This window comes from Electrona antarctica (genome assembly GCF_951216825.1).
Source record: "Electrona antarctica genome assembly, chromosome: 4".
Lineage (NCBI taxonomy): Eukaryota > Metazoa > Chordata > Actinopteri > Myctophiformes > Myctophidae > Electrona > Electrona antarctica.
The window spans coordinates 20011985-20033706 of NC_136809.1; the positions used below are offsets into that span (position 1 = coordinate 20011985).

The 21722-nt window shown below is 40.6% G+C and overlaps 2 protein-coding genes across 5 annotated transcripts; both read right to left on the bottom strand.

Annotated features, from left to right (window-relative positions):
- LOC306921473 (phosphoribosyl pyrophosphate synthase-associated protein 1-like) lies at positions 1–15365 on the bottom strand. Of its 3 annotated transcripts, none has more exons than XM_079498608.1 (11): positions 15176–15365; positions 14547–14650; positions 11440–11492; positions 11210–11276; positions 9935–10107; positions 8746–8861; positions 7680–7735; positions 6353–6501; positions 2495–2565; positions 1970–2116; positions 1–513 (listed from the first exon to the last, which is right to left on the bottom strand). In XM_079498608.1, exons 1-11 carry the CDS (start codon positions 15347–15349, stop codon positions 355–357), a joined length of 1269 nt encoding a protein of 422 aa, XP_079354734.1. In that variant the 5' UTR covers positions 15350–15365; the 3' UTR covers positions 1–354. The 3 variants fall into 3 exon arrangements, with proteins under 3 accessions (XP_079354734.1, XP_079354735.1, XP_079354736.1); XM_079498609.1 differs by having other exon boundaries at positions 14547–14699; positions 15176–15315; XM_079498610.1 differs by lacking the exon at positions 15176–15365 and adding an exon at positions 15022–15168.
- Positions 15366–15744: 379 nt separating this feature from the next.
- LOC306921627 (uncharacterized protein) lies at positions 15745–21090 on the bottom strand. 2 transcript variants are annotated; one of them, XM_079498848.1, is made up of 7 exons: positions 20946–21090; positions 19180–19299; positions 18909–19050; positions 18355–18475; positions 18113–18212; positions 17747–17959; positions 15745–17037 (listed from the first exon to the last, which is right to left on the bottom strand). In XM_079498848.1, exons 1-7 carry the CDS (start codon positions 20986–20988, stop codon positions 16910–16912), a joined length of 867 nt encoding a protein of 288 aa, XP_079354974.1. In that variant the 5' UTR covers positions 20989–21090; the 3' UTR covers positions 15745–16909. The 2 variants fall into 2 exon arrangements, with proteins under 2 accessions (XP_079354974.1, XP_079354973.1); XM_079498847.1 differs by having other exon boundaries at positions 18346–18475.
- Between the last annotated feature and the right edge of the window lie 632 nt (positions 21091–21722).

Here is a 21722-nt window from a genome sequence, read left to right on the forward strand (position 1 = left end):
TTATTCATCCAAGATGCAGTTTTATTAGGTGGATTGATTCATTCTGACAATACATCACGTGGCAGATGAGATGGACATATCAATGAAGTGGGAGAGTTCGTACTGTCATCATGACCAATAATTATTATTATAACATTATTGTCCTTATGTTATCATCTTCCTTCATAGCATAAGAACGCAACATTCCCACTGACAACTCTAACGTGTTAGCAGAAAGTAAATGCTATTTCTGTCACTGTGTTGTACAATGAAACGTACTAAAACAACATGAAGAAGAAATAACTGGTATGCTGTGGATTCTTGGTCCTTTAGGATGTGCTTTTTACGTTTAGTGTATACAGGAATGTGTGAGTATCAGTCATCTGTGGTGATGTTGCGGAACAGGTAGGCCATAGATTCTCCATTGTGGATGCGACGGATTGCCTCTGCCAGGATCATACTGACGTCCACAGTCTTGATCTTTGGACACTGCAATTTCTGCACCTCATGAGGAACAGTGTTGGTCACCACCACCTGGGGGCGCAATAGGACTGGTGACTGATTTGTAACCAGATTTGTTTAGTTTCCCCTAAAATGTCTTTCCCAATTACGACTTTTATGAGCTATTAATTAAATCGATTAATACGCTATAGATACAAATTGTTGTTGAGTTAAATCATGGTGGGTATTTAAAAAAAATAATAATACAATGTCATGCTGTGTCTCCTATTCTCCTATTCTGTGCATCGTTTGAAGCAAATCGAAAACCATAACACTGAAAACAAGATGGGGTCTAATGCCCTTTTTTGGGAGGGGGAAGAGGGGTTGGGGACTTAGTGCATGGAGACAAACACTGTTCTTAACATACCCCTTCGGTGCCACACCGCAAAGAATCCTTTATGCTGACATTTGGTTCTAAATACTCTTTATCGTTTTCATACCCTGAGCATAGCGGTCAGAAGAGTATGAATGTCCCCGCACTATTGGGGATGACTGGTCTATTTATTTATTTATTTATTTTCCCCCGACTGGCTCTGATCAAGCAACGTTCCCATTTTTTGAGCATTTTCGTTTTGTTGTGTGGGGACTGCGGATGAAATTTTGCATCTTTGCTAATTCCGGTGTATTTACATGCATATTTGTAATGTTCATGAATATGCTCTGTCCTGTCAAAATAAACAAATAAAGTAAATTGTTGTAGTGTATTGGCTGCCGCAAAGTCCATTCAGGCTATAGACTATGTGCAGTTTCCCTCTCAACTCGATCAAGGTGTCAGACAAACTAATACACGACAAATCATGACCAGATTACTGCAGTGCAATATATGGGGAACAAAGTTATTTCCCGTCAGTTAAAGTGACAGCTGAGAGAGCACGCACAAAGCGCATCAAACCTCGGTGGAATCAATGGTGATCATGGATTACTTCGTCATCGAGATGAACGATCTAATGCCAGTCCATTAAATAATGGGTGCCAAGGTTGATCTGTGTTTTAATGTCGGCTCCACTCAGATTTCATAGCCAATTTCTGGGGTCCATTAGGGTTTGGGTCCGTCATTTTGAACCTGTGAAGAGCTCTATGTGTATATAAAGTATATTATCTAATATGTTCCTTATTTATTCTGACTTCCTTATTACTAACCTCGCGTCATCAGGCTTTACCGAAATGGTATGCCTCTCAGGCTACATTATTACTAGATGTTTATGCAATCCAATGTTTCATGTAGTTCTTCTATCCTTCACGAGTAGGCCTAAGCTCCCTTAAATAGAAAGTCTGAAAATTACTTACATTTTTTACAATCTGGTCTACCAGAGCTACTTAGTGCTTATCGATAGTCAATTAAATTCTGAGGAGAACTCATCCATTTTGTTCGGAGCTACACGATAAACAGTTAATGTCATGACCCCCCCCCCCCCCCAAAAAAAAATGTACGAGCACTTTTTTCCTCCTGACAGCACCTCTGCCCTGAGCCCTGATTTGAATGGTTTACCTCATCAATAGCAGACTCCTCTATAAGTCGTGGCGCCTCTCCAGACAGCAGGCCATGTGTGGCCATGACGTAGATCTTATAGGCTCCTCTCTCCTTCAGGATCTCTGCTGTTGCAACAAAGTCCTCCACGTCGTCAATGATGTCATCCTAAAAGAGCAGAAACAAAGACAAGGGTGACTTTAAGGATGTCCCAATAATCAAAGCCATAACTTATTGTATGTCATATCGTCTTTATGTCTTGATAAATTGAATACACAGGACCACAATGTAAACAAGCTCTCAGGGCTTTTTGCGTTATCCTCTGTACCCAAGTACTTTTTGTAAATTGTCAATCAACAAATAAATCAACAAAAAATGTAATCTTTGTGTAGGACCAAAATACTGATTTGCTCAGACACATGACGTAAATTCTCCATTCAATGTCAATGGCATTTAATGTTTGTCTTAGGACAGAAATCTACACTATACAGTAGCTAAATATAGGATGGACTAGCGCCCCTCAAAAATGTGTAGAAGAGGTCTTACAACAATGATGGCAATCCTTCCTCCTACATCCCCCACCACAGTAATAGGTGGTTTCTCTTTGGCCATCATCACTGCAAGACAAAGGACCATTACTTTCAACCAACAGTTCCATTTGATGGGGTATAAAATATATGCAGACTAAACGAAAAGGAGGAAGTAGATTAGTTGAGAAGGGATTGGTATTAAAAGCCTACCATAATCATGCAAAAACAGTACCACTTCAAGTCAACAGGCATCCAATTAAACCACACACTTTTCAGGTTTAAAAAGAAAGATGTGAGGCTACTGAAGAGGATATGGTTTAAAATCCATTCAAAGTAAGAAGCAGGGAACCCACACACTTAATTACATGGTAACATAGTAATAATTATGTTTTGTGCCAGTGGGGCATTAGTCAGGTCTTCTGTGATGTGGCCTGCTCTGAACCATAAAGTGTGTAGTTTCCCAGTTACTTACTTTTTTTCAACCCAGCACCGTTTAAGATCTGCTGTAGCACGTGCACTGCAAACCCAGAACTTATCTACAAACCACCGTATTTCAATTGCAGAGACCGCAACACATCACATCACACACCTGTCGTGCTGTAAAACCCTCTTCCAAGTCAGTTTCAGGATCTGTTCCCAAGTGCAATACACACACACACAAATCACAGCCCTGCACATGTAACTCTTTTAAGGCCATTGGTGGGGTGAATTCCGGTCTCTGGTTGCAAAAAGCAGCAGGGGTCAGGACTCAAAGAGATGTGGGAACTCGCATAAGCCAACAGATATTAAAAATTAACAAGAATCATATTGGTGCCGAGCCAGAGCTTTCAGCCCAGAACTCAAGGTAAACGATCAAGCAACAGGGTGCAAATGACAGAACAAAGGTAAAACCGTGTCACGCAGATCAGCTCATATTCATTTCAATGCAACACAAATAAAAAAAGGAAACCATTTCCATGTCACTTGCAGAACATCCAGATTTTGCAGACATTCTGGGGGGTACGGTGCGTATACATTAAATCACCCAATCACACAGCCAAGCTTAATTTCTTGAGCAAATAAATATGCATTTCCTGTGTCACTAGCCAAACCTGCCATGTACTTTGTCTACCGGTATGTTGTCTTCAAATATATACACATCACAGAAGTCTACATTAACATGACCTGAAATAATAAATAATCCAAATCATAGCATTTTCATTATGATTAGTTTGGTTTAAGAACTTTCCTTCCTCTGTGTTCATAGTTGAAATGACCTAGAAGCCCTCAGAGGCTGAATGTAACCATCATTCCATGCAATTAATCATAATATATCACACAAAAAGGGAAGAAAAGAGGCAGCGTTACGGTCATACTTGGGAGTTCTATGCCAGGGAAGGCAACCTGATGCCTGCTGCCTGCATTAACAGTAGATAGAATTAATTAGTAGAGCGGTTAGATAATTATCCAGGAAAGAATCACACAAAGCAGGATCACTGGGTTTTACTTTTAACAGATAATAATCTGAATAATAATTACAGCATAAAATATAACTCAACTATGGGTCAATTTTTATGGACCAGTGTTAGTAAAATTAAACTAACACCATACAGTATGTAGAGATACTGAGGAAACATTGCAAAACAAATGCAATAATAAAACAAATTCCACATGGGAAATGTGTGGCTCCAATGTGGAACTCGGACTTCATGTGGCCAGTCTGTGACGTCAGAAAAGATTGGGCAAGGTTTCAGCCCGATCAGAGCCCTAATGAATTCCATAATAAAATATATTCAAAAGGTATAAAGCAGTGTGGAAAAAGGTTAGTGGAGGTTCTTCTGTGGCCTACTGTTAATGTGCACAAACATTTGACACTGATCGGTTTGCGAGATTAGTTCCATACACACAGACCCTCTTTTAGACAGCTAGAGCCACATCTAAAAGGTCACAGGGGATTTAAATAAAGCACATGCAAGTTATGAATTTGTCAAGGCAGACGGATGCAGGGAGGATGAGGTTATAATTCAGGTTTCATTTTAGAGAAGCGGTACGTTCAGAGATCAACAAACAACCTCCCAACTCAGTACGGGGAAGCAGTAGCAAGTAGAAGAATGTGGATATTCAGCTTGGAGATGGAGAGAACAGGAATCCAATTTATAATTACAATACAAAAATAAAAATAAAAAATCTTAATTAATTTATTCTAGTGGGATTAAATCACTTTGGAGGTTTCTGATCCAATCTGGGTCTAGAGCGGATACAGAAATGATGCATGCATGTTTGTGTATGTGCAAAAAAGTACCCATTCGGTCAAACTAATCTTTACTGAATGGGTAATTTGCTGGCTGACCATCAGGAAAAGGTCAACGGGCTGAGGCCGTTATGTGAACTTGCGCTAAGAAACCGAAGGTAATTTGTAACATTTGACATTTAAAATGAAATAACAAAAACATGGTCTTCGATTCATTAGCACAATGACAATATGAGTCATCACAAGCAGGGAAATCATAACTGATCATATTTAGAGGCAGGATAAGAGCACTTAGTCTTAGTACAGTAAGACAGTAAGAACACAAAGTTCTTCTTTCTCAAAGAAAGCAATAATATGTCAATTTTAATGACCTTTTTATTTTTTGGTATTCAGACAGCCAGCAATGGGTAGAACGCTCCAAAAGAAAACTAGACTCTGTGACACATCTAGGGGCCGCAATCTGCCTTCAAAGATTTTCCTAGAAGCTTTGTCATTGGTCGATTTGCCTGTCTGCTTCCTGATTGGTTAGTCACTGCGACCGGTTTTTTTTGACCAATGACAAAGCTTCTAGGAACATCTCTGAATGCAGATTGCGGCCCCTAGATGTGTCACAGAGATTAAATTATTTTTGGGAGCGTTCTACCCATTGCTGGCTGTCTGAATACCTACAAAATAAAAAATAAAAAGGTCATTAATATTTGACATATTATTGCTTATAGCAGCTTTAAGACAGAACAAAGACAGTATGGAAGAACAGGTTTGGTGGGGGGAAAACTAAAATGGGTTAGGTCCTAACCACCACAGTGGTTCCCAAACTGTGGTGCGTGCACCCCTTGTGGTGCGCGAGCGCCTTCTAGGGGGTGCGCAACATGAAAAGGCTAATGGTGGTGCTATGTCATTTTAAATATATTATGCCAATATATGACAAGTATATGCAGAATATAGCCTATGCTGCATATATATGCCATATTCAGATTCATATATGTGGATAAATAGGAAATATACAGTATGTCTCTCATACTGTATGTATGTATGTCGCCCCCTGTATGTCTCTCAGGGGGCGAATGTGGCTCAAGAGGTAGAGCAGGTCGTCCAATGATCCATGGGTCGGCGGTTCGAATCCCGGCTCCTCCTGTCTACATGTCGAAGTGTCCTTGGGCAAGACACTGAACCCCAAATTGCTCCCGATGTGCTGGTTGGTACCTTGCATTAACCTGACTCCAGGTTAACCTTGCATGGCTTCCGCCACAATCGGTGTATGAATGTGTGTGTGAATGTAATGCGCAATCTATGTAAAGCGCCTTGGATAAAGGCGCTATATAAATGCACCATTTACCATTTATTATAGCTTATGCAATTAATACTGAATTTCCATGTGGGGGGGGGGGTGCATCAGCTAGGTCGGGAAGTAACAGGGGGTGCATGATCTAAAAGGTTTGGGAACCACTGGGTTAGGATATAGCAACACCCATGGGTCATGAAAATAAAAACACCAAAGCAGGGCATTCCTGTATACAAGAAAAATGGAAAATGGAAAAGAGAATATTGTGAAAATGGAGAAGTAAGCAACATACTGCCTGTGTGTGTGTGTGTGTGTGTGTGTGTGTGTGTGTGTGTGTGTGTGTGAGTGAGAGCTTATCTTACATGGCAGCTCTAGGCCAGGGTGTCCTGAGGAGCTGGTCCGAGCTGCAGGGGGTGAATGTCTACCGTCTGCCATGTCTGACTCGGAACACTGGGCTTCACCATGCATCACAGCCAGCCCTAGTCTCAGCCTCTCAGCAAAAGACTGGGCTCTGAAACACACAGGCACGCAAACACACAAGTGGCCAAATAATCCAACAGATAAATACCATATTAAAATACAATATACATAATATATTATGCTGACACATTGAGCACAAAAAACACACAAGCAAAGCTTAGTTGTAAAAACTGATAACAGTTTGCTGTAACACAAACTTAAATGCATACAGTACATGAGTAATTACTAGTAGGGACACCCTGATAATGTTTGTTTATTTTCCACTGATATGGATCACCAAATCATCAACCGGATCAACAACCATTCTGTGTGTGCACTACTGCACTCTAGATAGCACAACATGATTTAGTGAGACACCTATTTTTTTAATTGATAAAAATGACAGTATATCAGCATGGTAGTTCATCCATCGTTTGCATCTTCTTTTTTGCAATCAGCAACAATTATTATAACCATTCAGCATTCCCAATATCATATTTATGCAGAATATCTGCCAATTAAGGGTAGTACTTGCATAGTACACACATAACAAACATGACAATGACCACAATTCAGACACATAATGTCCTTCATGGTCACATTAACATACATGGGCATGCATGGGCAACTGGCACCCCCAGGGGCTACATGCGGCCTCACCTTCACTTAATGCGGCCCGCAGGTTAATATCGGAATACCGATATATTATTGATTTCAGCTGTAACAATTCTAAACATGCAAACGTGACCCTCTTGAATTACAGTCTATATTAGTACCTTAATGACTAGTATTAAAATGTTAGTGTCTTGTTTATGTCCAATGTATTTGCATTTACGTTCATAAAGTTAACATAAGTACCGGTATAACTAAATGCATCCGATATTAAATAAAAATGTTACTTTTCAGGATTCAAATTCAAAAATAGCAAAATAATTATAATTCTGGATTTCAATTCAAATATCAAAAATTGCAGATCTACAAGCTCAAACACGTCGCAATGCTACATACACGTTTTGAGCTTGTAGATCTGCTATTTTTTCCACCACAGTATACGTATATGCAATGTGGCCCTCTGGAGTGAGTGTGGAACTATAGTGGCCCGCTCCATCTTCAAAGTTGCCCATCCCTGACATACAGTACGAGTTCCATTACTGTGCAACATAATGTAGGACTAGAAAACTTGAGGATGTCAATACTTGCAGGTCCTGCATGTCCCAGTTTTGATGTTACCTCTTGGCAGCTGCCGGGGATTTTGCAACAATTATGGCATTCCTGTAGTCTGGGATCTGGGAGATGAGGGAAAAGAAAATCATTTGAAATCATTTTTTTACTTTGAGCCAGACTTTTCTTTTTTTTGGTTATGTGTAGTTTTACTACATATATAATCATTACAACAACCTGTTAACTGGTTCAGTCCACCCGACGTGCCCACACGTCATAAGCAATCCAACCGACGAGGTGCTATGACGTGTGTACACGTCCTAGCGCATCTTCAATGATATCAAACGAGAGAATAATATTCTGAATTTTTTCCTTTTTTTATTTTTGAGTTGGACTCCAAGGCCAACATACGCTTCGCTTTTCATTCATGTGAGGTCCGGTCACTTCCCCGCTTACCGCTGCAGAAAGAATGCCTCGTATCTCCTAATCTAGGGCGCTCTCCGTGGTTTTGATTTGATGGATATACTCTGGATAAGCTCTTCATTTCTGACTTCTCACCTGCCTCTCGTTCAAAATATGAACGCGATGGATTATTTAGTGATATTATGGAAACGAGAGCAAGGTAAGCAAGCAAAAAAAATATCTGTTTTTTTCTGGAACAGAAGGGGAGGGGGGCTTTACAGAGTAAAAGCGGCCATGTCTTCCCGGCGCCGATTGTGTTATTATTGCTATCCTTTGTAGCTAGGCTAAAATATAGGTTTTCTTGCATTTTCTATATTGTATTTGAGGTCATTACTTTGTCTTTTTACCGTCGTTTCTTCTCTCTGGTTTGTACCCTCTTGGTAATGTTTCTGCTCGTTTTGTTTTGTTGCCCGTTTGCCGGGGACTACATATGGAAATTAGCATCCTTGCTAAATCTGACATATTTACATTGCATTATGTGTAGTCTTCATTAATATGTGATGTCCCGTCAAAGTAAACATATTAAGTATCTGTGTGATATATACACAACATACCACACTGATGTTTTCTGTGGCTGCATAAGAAAAAAGGTATTAACCCATTTCTGTACCTTTTCAATGGTTCATGGAAGTATTTATGAAACAGCTGTGTATAATACAATCTAGAGTCTTACCTCTTCTTGGATGTACTGAATGAGGAAGGGGGAGGCCCTCAAATTGTCCACAGGGAAGCTGAAAAAACCCTGGATCTCTTTTTGGTGGAGATCCATGGTGATGAGGTGAGTTAACCCTGGTACAAGGAATACAGAGGGTTCAGACAGCGATAAGAAAAAGATTGTTAACAATACAGAAAACACAGCATTCCATGTACACTGGTAGAAGTTGTCATGATTTAAGACCGTATCTGCTTGACCCAGTGTGAAACAATCCTCTACAAAAACATATTGATATACATGATACAATGACCATCAACTTATTTATCAGACTGAATGTCTGTGCACAAAGATATGAGATGTATGCCCTGTTCCTGTTCATTTCTGAACATATCTTGTAGGCACGTCATGTATCCATCCATTGTCCATTTACTGTATATACTGTATATTCCTCTGTTGTCTGTAATAATGTGCAATGCTGCCTGGTGTTGTCATGTTCTCTACGCGTGTGTCTCAGCTGAATTCTCACCCACCACCCCTTGGTTAGGTCACGAGGGACCACTCGGGTGGTCAACCAAAAATTAATGCCTTAACTGTATGACCAGTACCCTCCCAAACAACATTCCAAATTACTGTTATAAATCATGACAGAAATGTACTAGTAAACCGGACACCCGAGTCCAAGTATACACAATTACACATGGCAAATCACATACATATTAGGAATTCTAACAACTGGGTTCAGGGAATGTTGCTTAGTCAATCTGTGTTTTGTTTTGTATGCCCATTGCAATCAGAACTGCACTCACTCCCAATCTTCCACATACTTATTTTAGCCCGCAGCACTTGCACTAGTCTTGACGACCTTACAGGCGTATTGCAAAGGCTATTTTAGATAGCATATTATGTAAACATAGCACTCTATAGTGTATACTCAGTTTATTTGTACAGATATTCTACTATTAGACGGATGTTTGATTATAATCCTTGATGAATATTTCTATGAATTTGATGTATTACCATGTTACCCTTCGCTCTGGATTAAGAGCGTCTGCTAAATTACTAAATTGTAAATTGTATGCCAAGAAATAAAAGCTGAAAAACTGGAGTATTTGACTTTACACATGATTTCGCTCATAGCATGGCCATTCTGCTTGGAGTAACAATGCACTTAGAACATACAATATATTCAATAGAAGATTAATAGTACCAGCTTTGGCTAACATTGATGCTAGCAGCTTGCAAACAACAGAGCCCCTCTTTCTCATCTTGCACTGCTTGCTGTAGGGGAAGTATGGGATGACCCCAATGATGTTCTTTGCACAGTTGGTCTTGAGGGCATACGCCATAACAAGCAGCTCCATGATGGCCGTGTTCACATCTCTGAAAGAGAAATAAAAACACACACTGCATGGTACATCATGTGAAATGACGGATCTACACTGCTGGTCCCCTCAAAAGAAAACATGTTCCAATACAATTAGGTTTTTCTACTTAATAATTGTAATTGTGGGCTAGCTGTTATGTGACAAATTATTGGGCTTCGTGTATGGATCATGTGATCCATGTGGTTCTATGAGGTCAATTGCCTAAGAAGACTAACTTGCTGAGAATCCCAATCCTAAACTTATCACCAAAGAGGGATCCATAATTAAACCAATCACTAGGCAGTGTAGGCACTGCCCTTACCCCATACGGGTGTCTTTACCTGAACTTGGTAAATTTAACCTCGACAGCTATGGGGGCATTCCTTAATAATTGATATCACATAATAATTAATGAGAAATAAGAAAACTGCTGCTAGTAGCAATTGCAATCTGTGATACTTTATAGTTAAACAGTAGGTTTCAATGTTTTCAATGTATATTTGTACATCTCTAAATGTTCTGATGAATTGAAAATGGTGGACACTATTGTAAACAAGTGTAATGCTTTATGGTGTCATCCACAGTTAACAGTTTTTGTATTGAGTTGTGCTTGAAATGTACTGTAATTCTGCAAACTGTTAATAAATACTTAAATCAATCAATAGATCATAGCATAGGTTATGATCAAATATAATCTTGACTGTTTACTTATACACAGAATTATTGTTATTTTGAGGCTGGGGCATTTATTAGCACATGCATCCCTTTTGCACTTGAGTGGTTAGTGAACCAGGGGTCACTGGCCAGCAGGATCATACTCTATCTCACTTTACATGGTACTGCCAGTCGATAGCACTCAGTATGGGTTAGTCTGACAACTCAACATGATTTTTACCACAAAATATTGTTTTATCAATGATTTACAAAGAAGCAACTTGTGATTTGTATGCCTGCCAACTGAAACAGATTAAGTAAGTTAAACTCCTGCCTGGAATTTCAACACTAACCCAAAAGCAATTTTGACACAATTCTCATTGATACAGAAATGTTGTTATACAGGCACATTTTGGTTACACAAATCTGTAAAGTGATAGAAAAGAATAGATATGGATAACAACCTTGGAATGGTCTGAATGATAAAGATGTCTTGACCACGTACAGATTCTTTCACATCCACTCTCGTCTCTGGTAAGGGCAAAAGACAGATAAATTAGGAGCAAATGCAAATAATGATTGAGGTTATAAGAATTATGAATTGCATGCAAGCATAATTCCTAAATTGAAATAGATATTCAATCTGAAATGGGAGGGGGGGGGGCTTTCACCATAATGCCTAACCATACTGTACCTCTATTTGACTCTTGAAAAACGACTGACTTTCCCAATTCCACACCCAACCGTCTGAAAAACGAGGGGAAAAAAAGAGTGCGTGTCAACAGAAAAAGCACATGTACACACTGCTGGCTCAAATTAAAAACTCATAACTCGCTGTAAAATATTAACCAGTCCATTTCAGACATTCTTTCCTGGAGACACTGGGGTTGTCAACAAACAATTAGTCTAGCCTATGTCATGTCTAGCAGCCATTTATCACATGGCAACTTCTTATCGGCTGTTGTGCAAGCACTCAATGTATGGGTCTCCCACTAACACGGCTTTCCAAAGAGTCACTGGGTGTGGTCAACAAGAGTAATAACACAAAGAAGACCACCGTCCATAAACGGTAGAATAACATTCAAGCCAAAGTGGTCTGTTAATGGCCAAATGTTACAAGTCCTCAAATCATTCTCTTCATTGAGGTATACTCTTTAAGGGTATCAGTTTGTGGCATTTGAGAAGGCGGTCTAGAAAGGATGCCCTTGATTTGAGCCAAAGCGTTGGTGGGTAGTGTTGGTACAGATACTTAAAAAAAAAAAAACACTTTTATTTATTTATTAGGCCTTCTCACTGCACTGTCCAATGGCCGAATGTAAATGATCGCATTCGCAATATGCTTTTGCAAACATTGAAATGTAGCGCTCCTCTACACTACAGATGCGTGGAAGAACTATATATTTTGGGTTGACGCATTGTTCATCTTGCTTCCTCCCTCCTCGCATGACTGATGCTGAACAGTCATAGCCAATTTTGAGAGACTAATTCAACACCAAAGACATTTTAAGTCTACTCTAGTTTGTGTATGTTTAGTTAACTAGATGCTGGCACACAGAAACACCTAAACCAAATACACCTACAATTACTTAGCCTTAATCTCTGGTTTTTCACTAACCGTTGTAGAATCACCCAATATCTTTCCATTCCACCCACAGGTGCTCTAAAATAGCGCGCACAACGGCCACAGTCTATAACTGGAAGCCTGGATGAGAGAGGCAGTGATTTGGCCAATCACTGCTCGAGCCGCCAACTGGAGAGTGTAGTGGTTGAGGATTGACACACTCTAAGAAGGATGGAGACCACCTGATGGTCCAGGCCAAGGCTTCATCCATTAGAAATTGATTAATCGCATATTTTGATGTATTTACAAAAGGCTGTCAATGAAGGGTATTGGCACTTAATAAATGCGATAGCACTCATGGCATGGAAGTTGCTACTTTTAAATAAAGTTATTACTTTCAGATTTATAAAGGGGTGAATCCATCTCCTGTAAGCGGTAACACACACACACACACACACACACACACACACACACACACACACACACACACACACACACACACACACACACACACACACACACACACACACACACACACACACACACACACACACACACACACACACACACACACACACACACACACACACACACACACACACACACACACACACACACACACACACACACACACACACACACACACACACACCTCGCCCGCCCTCCTCCTCCTCCTCCAAAGAAACGACGAGTAAACAGCACAACATACAAAACAGAAACAACATAACCGCTAGTACACACACTAGAACATCAGTGTGTCAACTGCCAAACACAAGTGGCCAAGACCAATACATGTGTGAGGTGTGCTTGTGTCTGGGCACAGCAATCGCACTTGAAGTCTGCCTCAGGATACATTTCAAGATGAGCTCTATGTACTACTTCCAGTAGCCCGTCTTGGGACCCTCTGTAAAGTTTGTTTACACTACACTTTACATAGGGTCCCTTCCCATCTGTCCCAAGCTAAATGGTATACAGACGGACTTACACTCGGAAACGGCCGTGCTGCGCTGTTTTAGTAGTGGTGTTTCAAAAGAAGCATACGTCTGCTATAGGAGACAACGGAAACCTCAACGAATTTTCCTTTGGCGCAGAAGCCGTTAAGTATTTTTAATATTTCATATTTGTTTGACCGTTTTGGCTGGTTTGAAATTCTCTCTTCCTTCCTTCCTTATTGACATCCCACTGTACCGCCTCCAGCACCGAGGCTGGCTAGCTGCGCGTCCCTACGTTCCTGATCTGCTCTGTCGCAGCTAGCCAGGAAGTCAAGGAAGGAAGGAAGAGAGAGAGAATTTCAGACCGGTCAAACAAATAGTAAATATTAAAAATACTTAACGGCTTCTGCGCCAAAGGAAAATTCGTTGAGGTTTCCGTTGTCTCCTATAGCAGACGTATGCTTCTTTTGAAACATATCACCACTACTCAAACAGCGCAGCACGGCCGTTTCCGAGTGTAAGTCCGTCTGTATACCATTTAGCTTGGGACAGATGGGAAGGGACCCTATGTAAAGTGTAATGTAAACAAACTTTACAGAGGGTTCCGAGAGGGGCTATACTTCCAGTTGAGACATGCACATGAGGTGGTTGAGTTCACTCTATATAAAGTGTCTGCCCAGTGCCCACCCCTCATCTGTCAACTCAGTCCTCAATCCTCTTTCCAATTTATGTTTTAATCGCTGTGAAGAACTATTAACATCAGTAAGAGATGAGATAAATGTTACGTATAACTGTCTGAAACAAACCCATTCTCAGTTGGTAACATAGGGGCAGTTTCTCCCATTTCTGATTATTAGGAAGATGTGGAAAATGAACCCTACTTGCATTTCTAAAATAATTTGCAGGAATAAGAGCTACGTGATCGTTTGAACAATGCAATGCATGCTTGCATAGACATCTTTAATATAAATTAGTGCATTGATGTGCATTGTGTGTGTGTGTGTGTGTGTGTAAACAACAGTCTATCCAGACTATTCAGGGTTAACCTCGCGTCACCAGACTTGGGTAGGGTAGTACTATAGACTACTCGGCCCCGTGGCTGTCACACGATCAGCAAACGCATGCATGGGAGTACACAGCCGATCACTTCGGGTCAACTGGCTAACTGCACACACACCGTAAGGGAAGTTAATAGCCTTGGATTGGATATCAGATTTGGAAGACTGTCTTCCAAATATGCCTGAAGTTTCAAATAAAAGCGAAGCTCAAAACTACAAAATATACCATGACAATTAAAACATCACTTACTCAGTAATCTTCTTCGCCAGTTCGATGCAGGAGGTGGTGGAATTGGCAGAGAAGACACGGTATCCACTTTTTGAAACATTCATGTTGGCGTAACCAAACGACAGCTTTGGAGTTTGAGAGCGAGAGACAATAGACCCGTGAGCCCCAAAACGCCTAATGGGCATATTAGCTTTAATCAACTTGTGGTTTTGGGTTATTTATTTTAACCCACTGTCAAAATATACAACACTATATACTATAACAATCCCTAACTAAACAGAATGGTGGATCGATTTAGCTTAACTCGGTTGCATCCGACATGTATTATCGAATATGTCGTGTGTATTCTTGGTAAACATGAAAACTAAACAAACATAGCACTCACTCTCGGCGAAACAACGGCTTTATAATACTGAGTGTCAAACTGAGCTAAGCGAATATTTTGTGAATCGTGATGTTAACGTTACACACACACACTGTTTGTCTAAACAACCACCTCTGTGTCGATGAGAGCTCCACTGACTCCACACAAAAAAACCTGGGGGAGAAGCAGTTATGAAGCTCAGCTCTCTGTCTCCATTCTGACTGGACACAGGGAAGCTTTCAGTGTTGTTGCATATCTCCGAAACACACAAATATAATATAATTACTTCAAAATTCAACAAGACGACATCTAGTGTCACGGAACGTCGGCTCAGGCGAAACACATTAGCAAAACTCCGCGTGTTCTCCTCAAATGTGTCTCCTGCGATGATAACTTTGTTTGCAGCAGCAATGCGGTCAGTGGTCACATCTCGCACCAGGAAAAGACGCCACGAGCACATTGGACGCCGGTGGAGAAGTGGGAGTGACGTTTGGGTGAGCCAATCAGTGGCGTTGTCAATACAGCAATGGTGGGGTTATCGTCCAATGAGCACGCAGCATCCGCCCCATGTCATAAGCTTTTAGCGTATGACATCAGGAGGATACTGGGTGCTCATTGGACAACTACTAAAACCCTTTAGTGGTTTTGATGTATGGATGGAAGTCCCCACTCCCTATGATGGAAGTGGACTAAAGGTTAGGAGGTTACTTGACTCAGTGCCAGTGGTCAATATTGATAATTTTAGCTTTCAAAGTGAATGTACCGTTGCAAAATAATAATAACGTGCACAAGATTATGTTTTTAATTTTTATTAAAATACAATTTAACATTTTCTCCAAAGGTTTCTGTATACATTGTATAACCTTCTCTATAGTCTATACATACTGACAGAAAAGTACTGATTCTTTAAAAGGGAAAAAAACAAAACAAGAATGAATAACATAGTGATATAATGGTCAGGTGAAAGAAGAGCTGTCTCCGTTGTGTCTCCCCCCATATTAGTATGATTATTGTGCCAATGTGTACAGTGTTACCAACTGAGAATGGGTTTGTTTCAGACAGTTATACATTTATCTCATCTCTTACTGATGTTAATAGTTATACGCAGCGAGTAAAACATAAATTGGAAAGAGGATTGAGGGCGGAGTTGACAGATGAGTGGTGGGCACTGGGCAGACACTTTATATAGTGAACTCAACCACCTCATCTCAGTCTCAGTCTAATTCAACTGAAAGTAGTACATAGAGCTGGGTGGCTGAAATGTATCCTGAGGCAGACTTAAAGTGCGATTCCTGTGCGGAGACACAAGCACACCTCACACATTGGTCTTGTCCACAGAACGGTTTTGGCCACTTGTGTTTGACAGTTGACACACTGTCTGATGTTCTAGTGTGGGTATACTGGTATAGTGGGTACTAGCGGACAGTGTTTCTCCCACTGATGTATGACACAATGACAATTGGATCATGTGACCCATGCCATGACCTTGTTTGTTGTACACATTTCACTTTTTGACAAATTCCTGCAGTTTATTTTATTCCCAATTTAGTCGTTATGGCGAGAATCAAGGAGATTTGTCAGTTAGCAGCAAAATATTAGTGGAACTTGTTCAGCAGAATTATGGTAACATAAACATAATAATACAATTAAAAAAGTAAATGCCAATTACCAAATGCATCAGCCCTATAGGGAGAGCACAGAACAGTCATGTCTTCTCAGAAATATGACATCAAGACTGATTCTTTTCTCCTGAGAGATAAGTTTCACCGGCTATTACTACTATAGCGCCTCCACACCACACTGAACAGGCTTGAAGATTGGTCACACCAATCTGTACCAGTCGCTAGTGCAGTGACAGATAAACATAGCCAGTTGTGTTCCTATGGACACTGTCGCCCGGCCAAGCTGGAGGCACCAGTGAGGATTCAAACCTCTAGTCTCTCATGGTGGGCAGGAACTTTACCCGTTTGCCACCCAGCGCCCCTGACCTTTTTAAATTATCTCCCCAGCAACTCATTTCTCAGCTTTTCAACACCTTCTCCTTCAGCAGATCCAGGATGACCTGCCTCTCCTGGCTCTCCAACTCAAATCTTCTCGCTCTCTCGTGTCTCTCAGCTCCAAGACGCTCCCTCTCCATGGCAATCTTACCTAAGATTAAAAGAATCCAAAACAAACCTGTAGTTCAAGAATAATGACACCATATCATTAAAAAGAAAAGAAAAAAAGAATCTGGTGCAAATGGAAAGTCTTGCAAGGGTGCAGTCACACCGTACTTTGATTCTGCCTATGTGGCAGATTCTGCCAATGCCTTTCAATGCCTTTTTTTAGTTTTTGCGAAAATCCACTAATGGCAACAAACTGCTCCGTTCCCATTGAAAAGTATTGTCAGAATCTAAATTCAGTGTGACTGCACCCCTAATTTTCATTACTCTGCATTGCTTTGTGGGATAGTGCTTTCAATGTGATGGACAAAACATGCAATGATAAAAAATGTAAAATGTAAAAAAGTATAAATAAACAAAAATATAATATCCCACTATTACTACTACTACTACTGACTACCAGTGCACACATTTGTTTGCTGCTATTGGTGTTCAAGACATCTGATTTGGAGGAAGGCTAATCATACAATTACACATTTTGTGTTGTTTCCCAGCAGTGTGACGAATACCAGGTGAAAGACAATATCAACCTACAATGAAAATGCCAAACTATTTTACCTTTCTGTGGAAAGCAAGTTACAAATAACATAATGTTGATGATCATTATCATCATTATTTTAGTAGTGTAGTAGTAGTAGTAGTAGTATTACACCATGTATTTGAACTGGACAAATGAAACACTATGAAAATCGTACTCCTCTCGATCTCCAACTCCTCTCTCCTAAGAGCGAGCTCCTCCTCCCGCAGCCTCTGCTCTGCCTCGGAGCGTTTCTCCAGGAAACTGAGGATCTCCGAGTAGGTCTGGCAGCAGCACTGGCACGGCCGCTTGGCCATAGGCGAAGTGGACAGCTCACCACACCCTCTGTGCTCCTCCTCTACCTCTGAAGGAGTGGGGACCATATGGTGATCTAAGGTGAGGACGTTAATGTGAGGAAGGTAAGGTGTCAATTATTAGAGGAGCGATCTGTGGATAGATTTTAGAAATGTCCTTCTTTCTTTTTTATATACTTTTATGACTTTTGGCATCTTAATTAAGTAATTAAGTAATGTACTCTCTCTACCTGTGGAATCTGTTGTTTCACAGTGTGTCACAGTGATGATGGGCTTGTCCTCCTCAGGTAAATGCAGTTCTTCCATTGCTCGTTTCCTCAGTTCCTCATCCTGGTGATAATATAATTATAATAGTAATTGACGGCTCGTTGGTCCAACTCGCCCCATTACTAATCCTGTCCCCAACTGTTACCCTAACAGCACTCAAAGTCACTTTGTCAGACCAATGCACCGTCGGAATTACCTCATCCACTCTGACGCCACTGATGCTCACATGTTGCTTGTTGCCCGCCAGGACACCTTTCTCGACCTCCAATTCCAACACATCATGTAGCAGGTCCTCCTTCTGTGCATACAACCTCTCTGTTCCAAACCTGAACACATACAGAAATCCACCAACACACTCGTAGGGTCAAAGGCAAACATCAAACAAGCTCAAACAGGCATGCACAAAAGGATGCCATTACTATTATTTATAGAACTAGAGCGGTGCCCGTTGGGCACTGGCCTACTTGGAACAATGCAAGTTGGAAATGCATGCCTCGAGATACCTGGATTACAGATATACAGACGTACACACACAGAGACTATATATATATATATATATATATATATATATATAGTGTATATAGTGTGTGTGTGTGTGTGTGTGTGTGTGTGTGTGTGTGTGTGTGTGTGTGTGTGTGTGTGTGTGTGTGTGTGTGTGTGTGTGTGTGTGTGTGGCTGAATGTGAAGTAGCATACTTTGTAAAGCAGATTTGCCTTTTTTGTTTCCAGACATAATTATCCGATTGGCCTACTGACTAACCTGCGCAAGCTGGCATAGTCTTGTTTCTTGTAATAGTCCAACAGCAACATGGTTCTCTCCCTACATCGTCTGCCATCCACTTCAAAGTTTTCATGCTCAAGAGCTGCTGTAATGATCTCTCCCACACGGGCCCAAATCCGTCCTTAAGATGTTACAGTGATTGTTACAGTGATTGTTACACATAAAAACATGCATTGCGTTAAATTAGGGATTATTTATTTTCACTCTATGGCCTATTTATGGCAGATTTAGTCAAAAATACACTTTCAACCTGACTCCTTGGAGGCAAAAGGGTTCTGGGCGATAACCTCTTTGAGGAGGAGGATGTCATGCCGGGCTGAGAAACGCACCTGTTTCTTCCGCGGGGTAGGAGACCCACCCAAGGAGAACCCTGAGCGACAGTAAGAGAACAGTGAGTGTAGGAAGAACAGAATATAAGACATTTAGGAACAATATAGAATAGAATAGAATGGAAATGAAGGCCAGATAATATTATGCCAACTCCACAAGTTGAGCCTGAGAGAAGAAAGGGAGTCTAGTAGTCTACTAGTGCGCCTCAGCCAAACAAGGCAAGCCTGCGTGCATCACAGGAGCAGGACAACAGAAGTTGTAGGAGAGAATTAACACTGGAGAACCTTATTAAGGTCCTGGTACAAATAGCGTGACTGACACTTCAACACTAATGCATCTTCCTCAGAGGCAAAACCAGACTCTGGTCTCTAAACTGCCTCTCCCTGGCCAGATATTGTCTTCCTAATACGCGAGGGGGCAGTGCTTTTTCATTTACTGTTTTTATTTATTTTAATAATTATTTTTGTTTTTCAAGTCTCTGCTGGATTCTCCCTCTCCTTATTCTTTTCCAAAAAGAATTGTTAAAAATAAATGAAAACAGTAAATGAAAAAACACGGCCCCTCACGTATTAGAAGGACAAATATCAGTCACCATGGTTAAAATGGAGTTTGAAGTTGAAGTTTGAAGGTTTTTATAGGAAGGGGGGTGGGGGCTGCTAAAATGAATATCAAATATCTAAATATTGAATCGAGCAACTTATAAACTGTCTGGGGTGTTCACATAAGCCTGAGTAGATGATAACATGACCAAAAGTTTTTTTGAAAGTGAAATATCCCTTTAATAATCATACATTTTACATTTTAAGATATCCACTCTGATCCCCCTTATATACTGTATTGTTGTTATTTTTATTATTATTATTTTCTTTTTAAAATAAATACAGTGTTTCCCACGGGTCTGCTTTAGGTCCATCCTGGGCTGGATGAGGATAGGATGTGGGGGACCTTTTAGGGGCTGAGCTCAAATATTTTGGAGATGAGCTGGGAGGGTGAGGCCAGGGGATGTATTTATTTTACCAATACAGTTCAGATTTAATATATGACTAATAGGCTATAACCTTATTATTAGACAGACAGTACACACTGGCATGTATTTATTTGAAGTGTAGAAGAGGAGCCTGGCCTTGCAGAGCACAATATTCGCGGCCACGGCTGCATCACCAGAGCAACACAGCAGCTCATAGTCGCCAGATGACGTAGCAGCCCATCGTCATACAACAACAGTGCCTACTGCCTAGCCTTCTGCACCGAAAATATAGGCGATCAACATTAAGCTCACAAGCCAGCAAGATGCGATTGTACTATGCTTGCCGACAAACAACAACAAGTCTTAAAAATCTGTTCTTGTCGACAAGGAAGGAACACACACACGTACTGTCGTGCGCTTTGCCACATTCTGCAAGCCAACTGCCAAGCAAGCACACACAAGTGCAAGCACTGTACTGTCTGTAGCTGTAGTCTACGTCTACCTCTATACCTCCCTGTTTGCCTGACTACACAAGTTACACATTTTAACTAACATGAAATGTTGAATTGGAAACGCGTCAAAACATCGCACCACATCGCAGGGTGATTTCTAAACATGCGGAGATGCCAGAACACAACAGAAGCTCAAATAAATATGGGGTGTGGGATTTTTTTGTAAGCCAGAAGGCATGTCAGAAGTAGCAGTTGAGAAGCTCTCACCACCGTTCATCGGCATCTTGACCACCACTACTTGACGTTCCATGTTTCTGTGTACATCTAGGATCAGCTTCTGACGAAAAAAGGTTGAGGTCACTGTACACGTCCACTCACCAGTACATGTATTCTTCTGACGTGTAACTCAACTTGTCGGGAAATCCGACGGGGAAAAATGGAGTCACTGATTTTTCACAACAGTTACTATATATGTCCACAAGATGGAGCTATTGAAACGTGTTGAATTGAACATAATACATAACTAGGGATGTGATGTCAGGGCACTTTAAAGGATAATTGTCCAAATAAAAGACATTGGCCACAACTAGGCATTTCAACCTCTTAAAGGGGCACTTGATGAATTGAAAATGGTGGGCCTTATTGTAAACAAGTGTAATGCTTTATGGTGTCGTCCACTCACAGTTAACAGTTGTTGTATTGAGTTGTACTTGAAATGTACTGTAATTCTGCAAACTGTTTGCTTGATAAATCAATCAATCAAAACTTCACAGTTCACACATTTTCAACCTTATCGTCAGCCTACTCATAAGATGGCACAATGTCTGTCTCTCACTTTTCCAAGTAAGTTAATATACTTGTCTTCCTGGAATTATGTCATGACTGTTATAAAGATGTTAATTAAAAATAAATAAAACTTGTCTTCCTGGAAAGCAATTAGCATGCTGAAATAGAAGCCATGCATTGTTCTTGCATAATACATAAAAAAATAAATAAACAGTTTTGTCCTTTGGATAAAGGCACTATAATGCCCCATTTTATTTA